Genomic DNA, 18,910 nt, shown 5'->3' on the forward strand with positions numbered 1-18,910 from the left:
AGTTGAATGGATTTGTTGGAACTGAATTTGTATTAGGTTAGGTGTGTTTACTGGAAATGTTGATTTTCATATGGTGGGATAAGAGTAGGATTGAAGTGAAGGAATTGTGGTTGAGTTAAACCTAATTGGATTAATGAATTCGGCTAATTATGTCAATTAGGGGTTTTCCTAACTAGTTTTGGGAATTTTATTTAGCTATTTAATTCAAAGGAACTTAGCTAAATAAAATACTTTGATGCAGGACTCGTTTGAGACGGCATCACGACGTGGATCTATCTAATACGACATTCTTTTTGAGACGGGTACCTTTGACTTATCTTTTTGATATTGTCATTCTGATATGCTGAATGAGTTATAACTAGTAGTAATAGTTATGCTGATATCTGCTTGGTATGTCACTACTTGATACCCGTAGTATACCTATTTTGTTATCTGTTGTGCATTTATGTGTATGCCCTTCTTGATTCTTGCATTGTGTACTTATGTAGTGACACACAATGCATTACAGGATACAAGTCTAGCTACTAGATTTACTTGACATGTGTACCTAGTTTACTACTTGGCATATGTACCTAGTTATTACCTGGCATGTGTATCTAGGTTTATTACTTGGCATGGGTACCTAGATCATCTATATGGACTTGGTTTTTCTTTTGGTACACATTATGAGGAGGTTGATATTTTCAGGGTTACATGCTTAGTGTCATGTACCATTTTGCATGATTGCATGCTGAGCGATTGTCGGCTCCATTGTTGTTGAGTACATCGCCAGTTACATGGATCTGCACACACAACCACTCATGGGTTAGTGGTATATCAGACAGGGTGTGTTGCAGCAAGTTGCTCTGTCAGGGCTCTGGTCCCCTCATGGGTAGTGTGATTGCAGCGTGGTAGCGAACAGGGATTCCTCCTCTTGACTATGACATAAGGAGATGAGAGCATTAAGCTCCCCCACTATAATTTCGGATAGGAGGATAGGTGTACTCCGACAACATCCTGTCCACTCAGTCATTTAGGAGTAGTGATGGCAAAGTGCACAGTTATCCCTACCCACTCGACCTTACCATCATGTGGCTGACTGGCGTCAGGGGTGACCATGTCATTTGCATCATATGCATGGATTGCATTTATTGCTTGTGATTGCTGCATTTTGGATGCTGCATTTTTGTGGTTGCATATGATTGGCATACATACAGGAGACATGATGTGTTTGGTCTGACGACCCTTATATCCAGATAGGAGGTCTTGGTGAGTACAGCTTCTTTACTTGTTCAGTTTTCGCATTTCCTGTTTTTAATCAGGAGACTGTACTCCATGATTATTACTGTTAGATATATCTTACTATGCATGTCAGCTTGATACCCGCTGAGTTGTTGAACTCACCCTGTTGCTTTATTTCTATTTCAGGTTGAGGCTGTCGGAGGTTCCAGTCGCTAGTCCCCCACCTCGTGTAGATATGATTTTCTACTTTCAGACTTTGTTTCCTTGTTTTGTGATCTACATGCGTGTGATGTGTAGATCTTGTACTCGTGGATGTTATATCGAGTTTTGGTCTACTACCCTTGTTTTACGTTGCGATGGTTTTCCGTTGTGGGTTGTGTTTTCCTCAAGTAGTGGAGTAGGTTTTATAATAAACTGCGTGTTGTGATTTGTTGTGTAGTCAGCCGGAGGCTGATTTATTATAAACTACGTGGATTGTTTGTTTATATTATTGTATATGTTCCGGCTGTGTTGGCTGAGGATTGTGAGGCCCTGTGGGCTATGTAGTCAAGTATCAGATTGACACCCGGAGATGCTGCCAGAATTTCCTCTGGCAGGGACTCCTCGAGACGTGACATAATTTCACTTCGGTGTCTTCTGTTGAAATGTAGGAAATTTAGTTAGTTTTCATTACCAATTTACAGAACTCTTTTCGGATCAAATATGAATTTCATACGATTTTTATACCACTGACTGACGAATCTGAAATTATGCTATGACCCTGCTGCTTTTGGTTCTATTGTGGTGTAAATTAGCCTCAATGGGTGAACGAATTTCACTTTGGTGTCTTCTGTTAAAATATAAAAAATTTAGTTAGCTTTCATTACCAATTTACGAAACCCTTTTCGGATCAAAGATGAATTTCATATGATTTTTATACCACTGACTGACGAATCTGAAATTATGCTGTGACCCTGCTGCTTTTGGTTCTATTGTGGTGTAAACTAACCTCAATGGATGAACGAATTTCACTTCGGTGTCTTCTGTTGAAATGTAGTAAATTTAGTTATCTTTCATTGTCAATTTACGGAACCCTTTTCGGATCAAAGATAAATTTCATATAATTTTTATACAACTAACTGATGAATCTGGAATATGTCGTGACCCTGCTACTTTTGGTTCTGTTGTGGTGTAAATTAGCCTCAATAGGTGACCGAATTTCACTTTGATGCCTTCTATTGAAATGTAAGAAATTTAGTTAGCTTTCATTACCAATTTACAGAACTCTTTTCGGATCAAAGATGAATTTTCTATGATTTTTATACCACTGACTGACGACTCTGGAATTATGCTGTGACCCTGCTGCTTTTGGTTTTGTTGTTATGTAAATTAGCCTCAATGGGTGAGTGAATTTCACTCCGGTGTCTTCTGTTAAAATGAAGGAAATTTAGTTATCTTTCATTACCAATTTACAGAACCATTTTCGGATCAAAGATGAATTTCATATGATTTTTATACCACTGACTGATGAATCTAGAATTATGCTGTGACCTTGCTTCTTTTGGTTCTGTTGTGGTGAGTTTTAAATTCTGTTTTAAGAGTTATGAATATGAATGTTGCATTACAATTTGGGTCATGCTTCTAATTGTCTTCCCTTAGAAGATCCATGCTTAATTTTAAATATTAAATTTGTAAATTTCAGATTTATGGGAGCAGTTCTAAATTCTGTTTAGGGGGTCTTATTCATCATGATGTTGCACTACCGTTGTTCTATGTTTTCCCACATCTTGTTTTATTTTAGTTCTTCAAGTTCGTGTATGTTTAGGTACCCTATATAAGTTTCAGTTTTGGTTGTATGTATGTATTAAGGAGATGATACCATGTCAGCTTTTATAGATTTATAGGGTTTGGATTGTATAAGACCTCATGCTCTTTTATTACTTAGAAGTTGATACCATGCTAGCTCCTAGAAATTTTGATATCATAAAGTTGAACACAAGTTAATGATTACTTTGTGTCATATGTAGATTTCGATCTTAGGGGTTAAGTTGTCATGAAACTAACCATCTGGTGCTTAAGATATATGTAAATTTTTGGAATTGGATTTTGTTATACCTTTGTTTATTGATCCGGTGGTAAGAGCGGAGGACCCTCGTTGGCGGAAGGTCAACGACACGTGGAGGTCAAAGGTCAAGAGATTCAACCTTGAGACCCGGCCGACCGGGCGAAGCAGGCCGACCGACCGGATGAATCAGGCCGATCGGCTGTGAATCCCCCCGAGCCGAATGAAAGATAACCCGACTAGGAGTCGGGTTTCCGATGCTCAAGGTAAAAAGGTTCCAAGGGCCGAGACCGATGCACAAGGCAACACAGGCAGGAGCAGTCTCATCCGAGCATACGACCGAGGCAGAAGTGATATGCCTGCCGAGCGGCCTAACCGCTCGACCCTGGAACAGACAGGAAGTACAAGAGGACAAAGGAGACAGAGGATAACATCATCCTCGAGACATCTGCGACAGCGGCGAGTTGGCGGCGAAGCCATACAGAGATCATCTGGTGGAAGCTTCCCGTCGCATCGAGATATGCTCGGACGATTGCGAAATGGCGGTACTTTTCCGACAAAGGCTTGTTAAGGTATGTTTGAGGAAGCGTGACGTATAGAAGCGTGCACCTCCCGGTCTATATAAGGACCCCAGGGCGTCGGCAGTATCGCAAATCTTCTGTAGCCACATTCTGCGCCTCTCTCGTTGCACGACTTGGCGTCGAAGGGCCGTCGGAAACCCCTCGGCTCGGCTTCTTCTTGAGTTCGCGGAGATCTCGCTACGATCGAGAGGCGGTAGTGTGTGCCACGTCAGCGTCCGTCGACTCGGTAGCAGGCAGGATCAATGGCGCCGTTTGTGGGAGCACTTGAATCCGAGCGAAGATGGAAGAAGGCGTCGACTTCATAACGCTCTCTCGGGAGCTCGGCACTAAATCAGCCGTAAAAATCGTGGAGCAGCTCTCGAGCGGCGGGCGATGACGGCGACATCGACCTCGGGGCGGCGCCACGAAAACGGCGGCGGCTCGATTTGGAGGCAAAATAAGGGGCGGCACTTTCAAATGGAGTCCGCTCGCCCGATACCTTTTCGGGCTCTGTTCGGGCGCCCTCGGAGGTATGAGCTAATCAAGACAAAGGATCTTCTCGGACGAAGCACCATCAGGACGTCGGAAAAGGCGCCCGAGCGGACACGTCGCGCGGATCAGCAATTCTCAAAGGTCATTTTCGCGATCCGCTGAGGCATTATGTGCCCCTGCGATCGAGAATGCGAGACAACCGAACGGCCACAGGTAAGTTCAGCAGCACGCCACTCGCATCAATACGGATAGTGTGAAATCAAGTGTTCCTCCTGCGCTTTGGGATCGCCCGCGTGGTGGTTTCGGAGGCGCGAGCGGATCCATCAAGTTTAAAATTCGAGCGTTCCTTCATCATTTTGCGGCGGGCGCCACGGAAGACAAGCGTCGATCATTTGCCGTCAGCAAGCGCGAGGCCGCTCGAGTGTACATCGGCGCTTGACGGATGGTCATGGACATTCTAACGGTCACCTCGGAAACAATGATGAACGCGTTCACGCAGGGCTCGTGGGCGGTGACTTCTTCCGCTCGCTCGTCGGAAGCCTCCGGGACTCGACCACATGCTGCGTAAAGCAGCGAATACATCGATGTGGAGAAGCCGGTGGCGAGAAGAAAAAGCCTGGTGATCGACGACTTCAGCCGGCGGCGAGCCATCGATCCTGACCGTCTGGGACCAAGCGAATCCGCGTCCTCATCAGACACACTCGGCCTGGCAGTCCGGTAATCGCGGCTGATCGGCCCAACCAGGGGAAGGTATGGACCCGATGTTTTTCACTCCATGATCGGCTACTCACACACGCCGGGCCTCCCCATCGCTCGTCCGCGTCGAGCTACCGTCGCGATCGCCTTCACGGGCCGGTAACATCGACAGCGGGCCCGTTGAAGGATAGAAGAGATCCCGGCGGCACCGTCGGGCCGAGTCCACCATCGGGCGTCGCGTGCAACCAACACCTTCCGCTCGGAGGAGGAAAATAGAGACAGCGTCTCGGGCGAGATCAACATCATCATGGGAGGCCGGCCGGAGATTCAATAGAGCGAAAGGCGCCTGTAGCGGTGAGAATCCAGCGATCGGTGTAGCCGGAAAGGCGGCGGACCCGAAATCGAACCGGACCTAGGGACCTCGAAGGAGTTGAAGTCCCAGCGATGGCGCGATCGTTTGGTAATGCCAACTATACTATTCATCGCATTTCATTGACACGGCACTCGGTCGATATAATATTGAAGACCTTGACCCAGCAATGGACCGGTGAACTCGCGATGGCGACCCCCTCGGGTTCACTTGAGCGAAGTCTTGCCGGTCGGCAAGTCAGGTTAGCTATCTCGTTGGGCGAGGCCGCTCGAGACAAGGACCACCACCTTCATCGTGGTTGATGCTCCTTACTGCATCAGCGTTATCTTGGGGCGTCTTCGGCAGGTCGACCATGGTGCCGGGGTCTCGCTGGGGGGCGTGAACTTCACGTCGGCGTGACGCTCGACAGGGCCTCGAAGCAGAGGACCGGTCGCGTGGCGGGACATCCCGGACGGAGGTAGAAGCCGGAGGCCGACATAAAGGGAATCTGATTCCGAGTTGGCTTCAAATGTGGTTACGGTCTCCAATTGGGCAACAAGTGGAAGTATGCATCATTCCGAGACTTGAACAAGGCGTGCAGGACTTCTACCCTTGCCGGATCGATCATTGGTGGACTCCGGGGGTCACGGTGATATGCATCTTGGATGCATACAGGCTATCATCAGTGTCGCTTGCAGAAGACCAGGAGAAGGTCAGCTTCGTCACGGCGGACGGCACCTACTACTACAATGTAATGTCGTTCGGGCTGAAGAATGCAGGAGCCACCTACCAGCGTCTGATGAACAAGGTCTTCAGGGAGCAGATCGGACGCAACTTGGAAGTGTACGTGGATGACATACTTATCAAGTCCTTCCGGGCGGCCGATCTTTATGCGGATGTGGAGGAGACCTTCCAAACATTAAGAAGATATGGCGTCAAGCTTAATCCTCAGAAGTGCCTATTCGGAGCAAAAGGCGGGCGCTTCCTGGGTTACATCGTGACCGAGCGGGGCATAGAGGCGAACCCCAGCAAGATAAAGGCACTACAAGACATGTCGCCTCCCATAAATCTTCGAGAGGTACAACGTCTCACCGGTCGGATAACGGCGCTGTCAAGGTTTATCTCTAAGATCGCCGACCGGAGCCTGCCATTCTTCAAGATTCTCCGTAAAGCCACCAAGTTTCAATGGGACGAGGAGTGCGATCGGGCATTCGAGGAACTGAAGACTTACTTGAATTCCTTACCCGTGTTGGCAAAACCGGTCGTAGGTGAGTCACTCCGCATTTATTTATCTTCAACTGAGCATGCTGTGGGCTCAGCACTAGTAAGGTCGAGCGGCGAGGAACAGCCTGTATACTTTTTAAGCCATATCTTAAAGGATGTTGAGTCTCGCTACACCGGTCTCGAGAAGTTGGCCTTCGCCTTGGTCCTTGCCGCTCGGAGGTTGCGCCCTTACTTTTTGGCGCACACCATTATTGTGATAACGAACAGCCCGTTGGCAAGGGTACTCCTGAACCCTGAAGCATTCGGACGGCTCATCAAATGGACAACGGAACTTAGCGAATTCGACATCCAATACCAACCCCGCTCGGCGATCAAGGCACAGTCCTTGACAGATTTTGTGACTGAGGTACAAAAGCCCGAGCCCGAAGCTACATGGAAAATATATGTGGGCGGATCGTCCACTCGGCTCGGAAGCGGAATTGGGATCCTGCTACTTTCGCCTCAGGGAGAGCGGATGCATTTGTCCGTCCGGCTGGACTATCGGGCAACAAATAATGAGGTAGAGTACGAAGCCCTCATAGTCGGACTGCAGGCCGCACGGCATGTTGGAGCCAGCCGGGTGGTGATTCACTCAGATTCCCAACTAGCCGCTCAACAACTCATGGGTGCCTTCGAGATAAACAATGCAAGACTCAGGTTGTACGTGGAGGCTTTTGAAAAACTCAAGACTAGCTTCACCGAGGTGATGGTCCAGAAGATACCCCGAGCGGAGAACCAAGCGGCAGATGAATTAGCCAAGCTCGCAAGCTCGATATCGTCGGTCGTCATCCAGCAACCAATCGAGCAAGTATCCTTAGTAGCGCACATAGACCGGATGGAAGGCCTCACATTCCCGAGCGATTGGAGAACAACCATCATGGAGTTTCTGCGCTCAGGGGCCACGCCGTCCGATCGGGACGAAGCTCAGCTACTAAGGAGGAGAGCCGGCCGGTTCACTCTTATCGGAGATCAGCTTTACAAAAAGGTTTTCTCCCAACCGCTGCTAAAGTGCGTCAGCTCAGAGGACGCAGAATACATTCTCCAAGAGGTACACGAAGGATCTTGCGGAGGTCATCCAAGTGGTCGGTCCTTGGCTAGGAAGATCTGTGGCGGATACTTAACGATACCTGAGGACAGCTCGGACCGTGTAGCGTGTCTTTCTGTCGAAGTACCCAATTTCTCGCATAAACCGACGGAGGAAAGCGTCCGATATCTTGCCCGTTCGACGATGGGCATGGACGTGGGACCTTTCCCTATCCTGGCCGGACGGAAGTTCTGGTGGCGTCGATTACTTCTCCAGTGGGTGGAAGCGAGCCATTAGCCAAGATAACCGAGCGGATGGTCGAAATTCATCCGGCACATCATCGGTTCGGCATCTGCGTCGGCTTGTGTGGACAGCGGCGCGGTTAAAGCGGCTAGAAATGGTGCGAGGATATGGCATTGGCGGCACTTCACGTGCATGGCGTATCCCAAGCAATGGTCGAGCCGAGGTAGACGGGAGATACTCCGAATTCTTGGGCTCGGCTCGACCACATGGGAGGAAGCTGGTGGACGAGCTAAAGTCTATGGGCCATCATGCGACCCCTAAGGAGGAGCAGGAGTAACAGTTCCACAGGTGTATAAATGACGGTCGGTCGAAGTCGGTAGAGTCGTCGCGTCGAACTACGACGAAGATAATTCGGCGGGCGGCTAAATTGGACTTGATCGACGAGGAGCGAGCCAAAGCGTCCGTTCGGCTGATGGCCTACAGGCAAAGAATGAAGCAGAGCTACAACCGCCGCGTGATTCCTCGAGCATTCTAGGTGGGCGACTTAGTCTGGAAGAAAGTGAAGTCGGTTGGGGACGTAGGCAAGCTGGAGGCGCCTTGGGCAGGACCATTCAAAGTCGTCGAGAAGCTCGATCGGGAGCCTACTACTTGGAGGATGAGGATGGACGACGGCTAGAGAGGCCATGGAGCGCAAACCACCTCCAGCCCTATCGAGCTGGATGAAAGGTGCGCTGATGTAATATATTTCATGAATATTCCGTTCGGATGTATCACTTGGTTGCAGGAATGAAAGCTATAAGAACAAAGCAAAGGCATGATCATGGTGCACCTAGTGGGTAGCTGCATGACGTCGTAGCCAAGACCGCGTGCCGTTCGGCCGGGCGTATATTATCCGAGCCATATGCTCGATGGCGAAAACCCCGTGTCGTTCGGCCGGGCGTATATTATCCAAGCTATATGCTCGATGGCGAAGACCTCGTGCCGTTCGACCGGGTGTATATTATCCGAGTCATATGCTCGATGGCGAAGACCCCGTGCCGTTCGACCGGGCGTATATTATCCGAGTCATATGCTCATTATTGAAGACCGTCGAGCAGCGACATTAAATCTTAGAGTCGAACCGGCGACTATAAACCCTCCGGCCTGAAAACCGTCGAGCAGCAACGTTAAATCTTAGAGTCGAACCGGCGACTATAAACCCTCCGGCTTGAAGACCATCGAGCAGCGACGTTAAATCTTAGAGTCGAACCGACGACTATAAACCCTCCGGCTTGAAGACCGTCGAGCAGCAACGTTAAATCTTAGAGTCGGACCGGCGACTATAAACCCTCCGACCTGAAGACCGTCGAGCAGCGACGTTAAATCTTAGAGTCGGACCGGCGACTATAAACCCTCCGGCCTTAAGACCGTCGAGCAGCGACGTTAAATTCTAGAGTCGGACCGGCGACTATAAACCCCCCGGCCTGAAGAACTGTCGAGCAGCGACGTTAAACTATAGAGTCGGACCGGCCACTATAAACCCTCCAGCTTGAAGACCGTTGAGCGGCGACGTTAAACTCTAGAGTCAGACCGGCGACTATAAACCCCCCGGCTTGAAGATCGTCAAGCGGTGACGTTAAACTCTAGAGTCGGACCGGTGACTATAAACCCCCCGGCTTGATGACCGTCAAGCAGCGATGTTAAACCTTAGAGTCGAACCGGTAACTATAAACCCTCCGGTCGGAAAAAGATAATAAAAAGGTCGACCTGTGAGTCGAGAGGTCGATCGGCCAAGTTACCAAAGGTACTTCGTGAACATCTATCGAGAATTCCATTTAAAGAAGTGGGGGTGTTCAGGCGAGCGGCCTGATTACAGAGAATACTTCGTGAAAAATTCCTTTGGAAGGCAAGGCAGGACGAGAAACGATTAACGAGAAGAAAAAAGGGGAGACGCGAACGGCAGTAGTTCGCGCTCCGATCGGAAGACACAAGTATTGACAAAAAAAAGAGTAAGCTAATAAAAAGACGGCATATCTTCATTAAAATTCAGGCCCTTAGAGCCGATCGGAAGGGTTACAAAAAACACTACTCAAGGAAATCATAAACGGTCTTCGGGATGGAAGAAAGGAGTGTCACGTAGTCTTCAGCCGGGATGGTTGTGGAGTCGGGAAGCTGACCCTTGGACTTCAGATAGTCCGTTGTGGCGATAATGGCCAACTCAAATGCAGTATACATCCGCTCGCAGACCTTCTCAGAAAATTCGTTTGAGCGGATGTGCTGCTGCTTCAGGGCTGGCTCGGCCTCTTGATACTCCTTGAAGGCAGCTTGGGAAGCTTCAAGAGCCTCCTGCAAGTTCTTCAGTTCGTCCTTATGTTTGATCGCTTCACCCGAACGGCTCGCCCTCTCGCCGTCCAGCTGCTCCATCAACTCCTTAACTCGTTGTTCCAGGCCCCGCGCCTCGACATTTTTCTTCTCCAGATCGGCGATGGTCATTTTCTTCCGATCGGTGGTTAGGCTTATTTTTCGGTTAAGTGTCTTGACCTGTCGTTCGAGTTCGGCCAGAGTATAGGCCTGGTCGGCCGTCTTCTTTTGCTCAGCCTCCAACAAATCTTGGGTCTTCTTGAGCTCTTTCTGCAGCTCGGCATACGAGGGACCCTGGGAGGACGCGCCGCCCGAACTCTTTAGCCTCTTTAGCTCTTCGTCCACCATGGCCAGTCGATTGGAGACAACAATCTCCTCCATCCATCTCTGACATAAACAGGAGTATTGATAGCCGATCGGAAAGCGGGCGTAAAGGACTTCGAAAGAAAACACACTTACCCTAATGGCCTGCTGCATATGGCTGTTGGCCAGTTTGCCTAGCGGAATCATCGCGACACGGGCCCGAGCATCGGCCCACATCTCAGCGAGGGGCCCCTTCATGGTGATCATATGCTCGAGCGCGGTCGGTCGATCACACTCGGGCAAAAGTTCCTCGGTGGGAAGATGCAGGGTGGCCCTGATTGTGCGGCTCCGACCGGGAGATGTGTGAGCAAATGCAGAGGGAGCAGAGGCCGGGGCAGAGAACTTGGACAAAATAGCCGAGCGCTGGACCCGGCGGGGGGCAGGTGGAAGAGCGCTGACTGGCACAGCCTCAATAGGGTTGGCGGGCAGATTTAACTGAGACGGAGTCCGATCGGAGGATACTGCCTCCACCATTGGAGTTTTCCCACGAGAACCGGATCCCGCCCGCTCGGATACACGAACAGCAGAAGTAGCCGATCGCAACGGTGTCTCCGTCCGGCGTCTTTTTTGTCTGAGCGGGCGCTCGTCTTCCCGATGAGAGCCTTCCTCTAGGGCGGTCGGTTCCCTGTCCGACGTAGCGCCTCCCTTCACCTCCACGGGGAGGCCTGAGCGGCCGACTCCTCCGCGTTTGTCTCGCTCTCACCCTCGTGAGAGCCGATCGGAGTGATGCCCAGTTGCTCCATCTCTTTGGCGGCTACCGCCTCGAGCGCCTCGGCTTTCCTCTTCAAAATCCCGAGCATCACGGACTCCATGACAATATTTGTTGCAAAGGAAAAAGAAGAAAATCAGTTAGCACTCAAAGTACGTGTACAAGGGAAATTCTTACCGAAGCTGCTCGGAAGTGGAGTGCGGCTCGGACTCAGGCCGAATATATACAGCACGTCTTCAGGCAGCAGCTTGTTGATATCGAGCTTCAGACCAGCAAGCATGTTCGCGGCCTCGAGATAATCCGGTCGGGTCTTAAATCTTTTTAGCTCAGGAGAAGTAGGCGGTCCGACCTGCCATTTGGTTCGGAAGGTAGCCCGCTCGGGGAGACGAAGATAAAAGTAGTACTCCTTCCAGTGTTTATTGGAGGAGGGGAGTTTATCAAAAAAGACTAGACCGGGCCGAGCCTGGAATAGATAGGTACCCAGCTCGGATTGCTTGGGATAATAAAAATAGTAAAAAATTTCCGGTCGGAGAGGGATGCGGTGTATCTTGAACAGTACCACCACTCCACACAAAAGGCAAAAAGTATTGGGAACTAATTGGGCGAGCGGAAGACCAAAGAAGTTGCAAACGTCGGCGAAGAAGGGATGAAGAGGAAACCGCAGACCGGCTGTGAATTGGTCGCGGAAAAAACAAATGGCTCCGCTCGGCGGTTTGTGAGGCCGAGCGGAGGACCCTCGTTAGCGGAAGGTCAACGACACGTGGAGGTCAAAGGTCAAGAGATTCAACCTTGAAACCCGGCCGACCGGGCGAAGCAGGCCGACCGATCGGATGAATCGGGCCGACGGGCTGTGAATCCCCCGAGCCGAATGAAAGACAACCCGACTAGGAGTCGGGTTTCCGATGCTCAAGGTAAAAAGGTTCCAAGGGCCGAGCGAGCTGTCCGTTCGGCCGATGCACAAGACAACACAGGCAAGAGCAGTCTCATCCGAGCATACGACCGAGGCAGAAGTGATATACCTGTCGAGCGGCCTAACCGCTCGGCCCTGGAACAGACAGGAAGCACAAGAGGACAAAGGAGACAAAGGATAACATCATCCTCGAGACATCTGCCGCTGACAAGCAGCAGAGTTGGCGGTCGAGCCGTACACAGGATTATACGGTAGAAGCTTCCACCATCACATCTGGGATATGCTCGGGCGATTGCGGAATGACGCCAGAGGTACTTTTCTGACAGAGGCTTGTTAAGGTATGTTTGGGGAAGCGTGCACGCATAGAGAAGCGTGCCCGAGCCTCCCCGGGATCCTATATAAGGACCCCCAGACGTCGATGAAGGTATGCGCAAATCTTTACTGTAGCCACATTACGCTGCCTCTCTTGTTGCCTAACTTGAGCGTCGGAGTGCCGTCGCCGGGAAACCCCTCCCGGCTCGGCTTCTTGCAGGTTCGCCGGAGATCTACGCCACCAATCAGAGACAGCGGAGCATGCCACGTCCCCAGCGTCCGTCGACTCAACGCTCGGACAGAATCATTTATTTTGCTTCTTATCATGCTAATTAATGAGTCACATGTTAATGTTAGGGAATTAGGATGTTAGATCTAGTTATGCCCATGTTTCTTCTTTCTCTTCATCATGTTAACTTAATGAGTCATATGTTATTTCTATGTGTTTCGGACTTTTGGGGTTTAATATATGCACTCAATTATGTTTTGATAACTTAGTATGTTAGATTAGTTCGTTACTTTAGGGACATGTATGTTATGAAATTGATGATAATATGCATGTGTAATGTGGTTACAATGTGTAACTGATACCATGTGAAGTTAAAAGTAGTACTCTTTACGAAGACAATTTAAGAACCATGCATGTATACTTGCGATGTAAGATATGAAAGAGTTATATGGATAAGTAGAGGAATACGTGCATGTGTGGTGACAATATGGGATTGGTGCCTCGGGAGGAGCTCCGGGGAGGGCCTTTCTAAAAATGAATAATGGTGTAACGCATTGGTTTCGACTAGTGTGAGTTGTACCATAAGGCATATGCTTGTTGCGGAACTAATTACATGATCATGGACCAAATGAACAAGCTCTAATGATGGTTATCACACCTGCGTTATGTTCGTCCCTTATTAAGTTATGTATATGTTTTCCTTTCTGTAAAGTAAGTTTATGCTCCATGTTTCCTAATTTTGTTCTTTCTTATGTTATGCTCTTGTTAGGTTTTAGATCTTTGCATTAGTAATGCTTAAGATTATATTTTGCTATGCTCATGTTATGCTTTATCTATGCAATTATTTATGTGGAGCGAAAAGTATGATAACATATATGTTTGGCAAGAGTATGTTCACGATTATGCTCTCCTTATGTTTATGCAAAACAATTAGCTAGAGGATGAATTAGTTAGTATAGGTTCTCCGATAGAACGCATGGATATAAGAACTAATTAATGCATAATATGGTTTGAATGTGTTGAGTCTCTCAACTCACAGATTTTAACTATTTCAGGTAATGAGACGAATGAGGCAGGAGACATTGACAAATGGGCCAGCTCGGGACAACAGTAGTACAACCCAAAGACCTTTCAGTTTAGTTTCCGCATCAGTTGGATTTGAATGTTTCTTTTTGTAGAATAAATTCTGGAACTATATGACCAGTACCTAATGTGGCTAGTAGTTAAATGTTTTAAGGACTATCTAAGTATCTCAGTTAAATCGAGAGTATGTTATGGTTGTAAGTGCATTTATAATTCGGGACGTCTGTAAAAAAAAATTAGGATGTTTCACAACCACCGCCTACACATCGTGGAAGAAGAAGTAATGTGGACATGAAGAAGAGAAAAACATTTTTAAAAATTGGATCTATCGGAAGACATTGATTTGGCCTGAATCAGCAAGTTCTAAGTTCGTAGTTGCCCACAGAGATCTACACTGTCTCCATTGAACATACATCGCAACAAAAGCATTCACCATGCCACAAACACACTCACTATGAGATGATTCACCCCTCCTTTTATAGACCAAGGAGTCTGGACCTACATAAGTTCACTTGGCTTGCCAAAGCTCTAAGAAAGGAGTAAAAACAAGAAACAATCGGACAAATCTAATACACAACTCCCTGTGTTTGCCTCTCCATTGAGCAACCATTTCAACTATCTTCCAGTCTCCTCCCTATCTAAAATGTAATATATCAACGATATTTTCATATACAAGGCCAATATTTTTTAGATCAAATTGTCAGTTAGCATCTTAAAAACAATGTTCAAAGTTACGTCAACAGGTCTTTAAGATGATTTCACATTGGTGAGTTTGCAAGTATAAATATAAGAAAATATTGGCTTGCTAGGAATTTAAGTTCTAACTTTTGGCTTAGTTAAGGCACATATTTCGTAAATGGTAAATTAACCCATCACAAGTACCACCGCAATTTTGTGGGACCATACGTTTGTGGATATGTGTCAACTGTGTTCCCTACCTATATATCTTGAAGCATCAGACAATTTGGTCATGACAGCAGCCCAAGTCACACTATAAGATTCAAGGAAATGCTTCAAAGGTTACAAGAAAGGTTGTAATAAAACACAAAAACGAAAACATGAATACTCTAAATTGCCACATCAATAAGTACGACCTTAGAGTAAACAGTTGAACTGATACATACCTCCTCACCAGATACGTATACAACTGGAGCAGGCCCATTGTGATTGAATCCTTGAGCTAAAATAGAGGCAATCTTCATAGTCACAAACAGAATTTTTGTATCAGACATAACCCATAAATGGACAAACCTATTTCAAAAATATATGCATAGTAGCAATTTTCTGTAGGTCTACAATCTACATAATCAGTAGACAGAAAGCAAACAGACATAGGCTTTAACAGTAATACAGTTCAAACCTGCAATAGTAGTGTACTCTTGCCAATACCGGGGTCACCACCAATTAGAATTAAGGAGCCTGCACAACCAAAAGCATAAACAAACAATGGCTTTAAGACAATGGATAACAATCTCTGCAATCAACCTTAATTTGATCTTGCTATGTTGAGTAACTGCATCAACAATTCATGTCCTTTTCATTTCCCGGCACTGCTAATTTTCTTGTGATTCTTATCACAGAAAGTAGGAAAAAAGGATGATCATTAAAGAGTTCAGTCTGATAACTCATCGTCTATCAATATCTCTTAACTTCCATTATGCTTGTTAAGTGTTGCTTTCCTTATTTGCAATATAGTCTGAATAAATACTCAAGGTAAAATCAAATGCATGAAATGCAGTTCCACAATAGGGAACAAAATTGACTAGAAAATGAATTCTACAAAATAATGGCTGAAAGCATCAACACGTCCAAAAAAAAAGAAACATGCATATGTATGAAGGTAACTGAAACCACTTAAGATAGTGTTACAGAATCATAAATTGAATGCTGATGTAGAAGAAATAACCTTTAGTTCTTATCAAATTTCTATATTTCAAATTATCGTAAAGCAGAAAGAACCTTATCCTGAATTCAAGAGAAACAAGAGTAGACTGAAATTTGCATACCTGGCACAATACCACCACCAAGCACTCTAGAAACCTCCTGTCCAAAATGCCCCGAGCTAGAAAGTAAATGCATATCAATATTCAGAAAGATTTTTTTTCATTTTCATTTCTTATTTCTTCATTGCGAAAGAACCATTCATTTCAGAGTAAGAATATTGTTTCCATTAACTTTCTTCAATTTGATGAACAGTTGTATAAGCATAGATGAATATATTTTAATATGCAAACCCAACCTGAATATGTTCTACAACTGCATGGAATTTACCTTTTATTCAGTACATACTACATACTACATAAATGATAGATATCTAAACAAACATTTCATAAAAGCATGAACATGACTGCATATCCAGATTTCTTTTTTCAGTTGATAGGACTTTACATAGTTGCAACTAGTAGAAAATAAAGTAATGTCACCTTCATTTTTGTTTTTTTATAAACCGACTTAACTTGACCAAACAATAACAACCAAGCCTTATCCCACTAGGTGGGGTCGGTTATATGGATCCTTTTACGTCATGAGCTCTATCTTCTACTATATCAACATCTATACTTAAATAAATTTTATTTTATTGTTGCTAGCCAAGTCTTTTTTGGTGTTCTTTTTCTTCGTTTGATATGTGTGTTTGTCATAGTTTCACATCGCCTAACTGGAGCATTTATTGATCGTCTAAGTACATGCTCATACCTTAACATTCTCATCTCTGCAACTCTCATCTTCTGCTCATATGCACGACCAAGAGTTGCTTTATTAGTGATCAAACTAGAATTGATCATAATCGGATTACCTTGTTATAACACTCGACTCTAACTCTTTTTTTAAAAAAAAAAAAGGCAACCCTGTGTATCAAGCTCCCACCATTGCGGGGTCACGGGGAAGAGTTTATTGTACGCAACCTTATCTTATTTTGCAAAAGGTTATTTTCGAGACTCAAACCTGTGACCTCCTAGATCATATGGAAGCAACTTTACTATTATGTCAAGACTCCCCTTCGCCTCTAACTCTATAAGAAAGAGGAAAATAAATTTTATTTGTAAAAGCAAAGCCAACTACAATAAAGTGAAGTAGAGGAAATGTCACAGTAATGAATAAGGATAAGCAAAAATGTCGAACGATGTATGAAAAGAAAATGGGCTGACAAACATCAAAGGTTAGTTTACTTGGAGCGAAAGTAACTCAGCCTAGAGTACACACAGGAAAGAAGATAAGCATTCTAAGTCCTCTTTTCATTTTTGCAGACATTTAAGTATCTTTATAACAAGATGATAATCTCATAGACAAACAGAGTACTTGTAACAGCAATAGCGACGAAAGTAGAGTAAAATCTTCATAGCTAAACCATCAATAAGATTAATTTAATAGCAATAGATGGTGGCAAACATGTCACTAGATGATAGGTCATCTACAGTTAAAGTAGCACCATGGAAATTAACTTTCAATTTTGATCTCTACTAAAAATCTCTTAGAGACCATATAAATTGACTCCTACATAACTCCATGACAAAGAGACATTCATATATTAAAAGAAGACGATGCCCCAAATGAAAGAAGATATCTTGTAGTGTTTCACTAGACACATTCAAGGTGGTCTCAGGCATATATAAACTTCGTTCCATCTGTTCTGGATAGTTCAATGCAGAAGTACTGTGACATATAACTAACAAGTTATTGAAGAAAATCAGTGGTACTGGTGGTTCACCCCAGTTAAATCAAACCCATTACATCAATGACAGCAATAAAATAGCTGCATACAATTTAATTGATTCAGCAAGCAAATTCATTCCGCCTAAATTATTTCTATTATCCTCATTGAGTGCTAAATAGATATTACCCCTGAAATATCATACATTTTAATTAAAACCTCTTCATACATGGTGTTTCTACATTAAAGAAGTAAGCTCCACTGCAGTGATTGCAGATACATGTAAATCAGAAAGGCTTACAGTGGAATTCTCCATTCAGACTGGTTTCTGCTCGCGCTGACTTCTGCCAAGCTCAGGGGGGCCGCGGTTCTTAACTGCTGAGGGAACCACGACCTAACTACGGCTTCAGAAATCTCAGACCCCCTTGACGTACTCACCTCAGCCTCCACAAACTTCTTAACCGAGGCCAGAGTATGGCAGGATGGGCAACTTCCCCACCACTGTCCAAATCCCTCTCCACAGTTATCGCAGACCCAAGAAATCCTCCCCTTCCCCGACTTCCTCTTCACAACCGCGTAGGGTCCGACATTATGACCTTTCTTCTTTGTGAAAGGCTTCCCGACCCTGAAGCTTTCGTTCTCGTCTACAACCGGCGTGCTCTTGATCTTTCCCTCCAGTGGATCAAAGTATGGGGAAACCTTATGCATATCCTCAGCCTCACTGGATGAAGGCCAAGCTCCAGATTGTTCCTCCCACTCTGGACTTCCGGAATGAAGCGTGCACCTAGGGAAGTCGAATGGTCGATCGAGGAGCCTTGAACCCCCAGGGAGACTGGAGGAGAGGAGAGATCGTGAGCCCGCAGAGGCTTGGCTTCCAGGGAGCAAGAGGAGCTCGTGGCGGAGGAGAAGAGTGCTGAAAGGTTGCATCGAGGCGGGCTGGATTTTGAGCATCGGATACGGCAGTAGACTACCGGCGGAGGAGGAGGAGGATTCTCCGGCGGAGGCGCTGCGTTTGGCGGTGGAGATTCAGACGACGAAGAGGAGCATGTCTTGAGCATCGAGAAAGGCTCACGAAAAACACGAAAAAGTTATATAAAATTTAAGAAAAAATTATATTTTTAGTCCTGTAATTTATATTTTTTTAATTTTAATTTTATTATGAATCAATTTATATTTTTTAGTCGGGTAATTTATAATATTTTTCAATTTCAATCTTTTTCCTCTAAAATTAAAATTTTTCAATGGAAAATGATGAGTTGTAATTTGAATTTGGAGATTTTGATTTTTTATGACCCATGTATTTTTTATATTCCAACCACAAACTAGGCATTTTCTATTGAAAAATTTCAATTTTAGAGGAAAAAGGATTGAAATTGAAAAATATTATAAGTTACAGGAATAAGAACGTAAATTAACTCATGACATG

General features: G+C 45.8%; 1 protein-coding gene across 6 annotated transcripts in view; it reads right to left on the reverse strand.

Annotated features, from left to right (window-relative positions):
- The window catches only part of LOC122019964 (DNA repair protein RadA-like), a 33,729-nt gene extending 15,173 nt beyond the window's left edge, over positions 1-18,556 (reverse strand). For all 6 annotated transcript variants that reach the window (XR_006122071.1, XM_042577628.1, XM_042577627.1 and 3 more), the window contains exons 1-4: positions 17,786-18,556; positions 15,842-15,897; positions 15,196-15,254; positions 14,960-15,031 (exon numbers count right to left, since the gene is read on the reverse strand). Coding sequence is in view for 5 of the 6 variants with exons in the window: in XM_042577628.1 (XP_042433562.1) it covers positions 14,960-15,031; positions 15,196-15,254; positions 15,842-15,897; positions 17,786-18,435 (837 nt within the window). In the remaining variant the exon portion in view is untranslated. The remainder of the gene's footprint in view (positions 1-14,959; positions 15,032-15,195; positions 15,255-15,841; positions 15,898-17,785) is intronic.
- Positions 18,557-18,910: the final 354 nt, after the last annotated feature.

This window comes from Zingiber officinale, chromosome 9A (genome assembly GCF_018446385.1).
Source record: "Zingiber officinale cultivar Zhangliang chromosome 9A, Zo_v1.1, whole genome shotgun sequence".
Taxonomy (NCBI): Eukaryota; Viridiplantae; Streptophyta; class Magnoliopsida; order Zingiberales; family Zingiberaceae; genus Zingiber; species Zingiber officinale.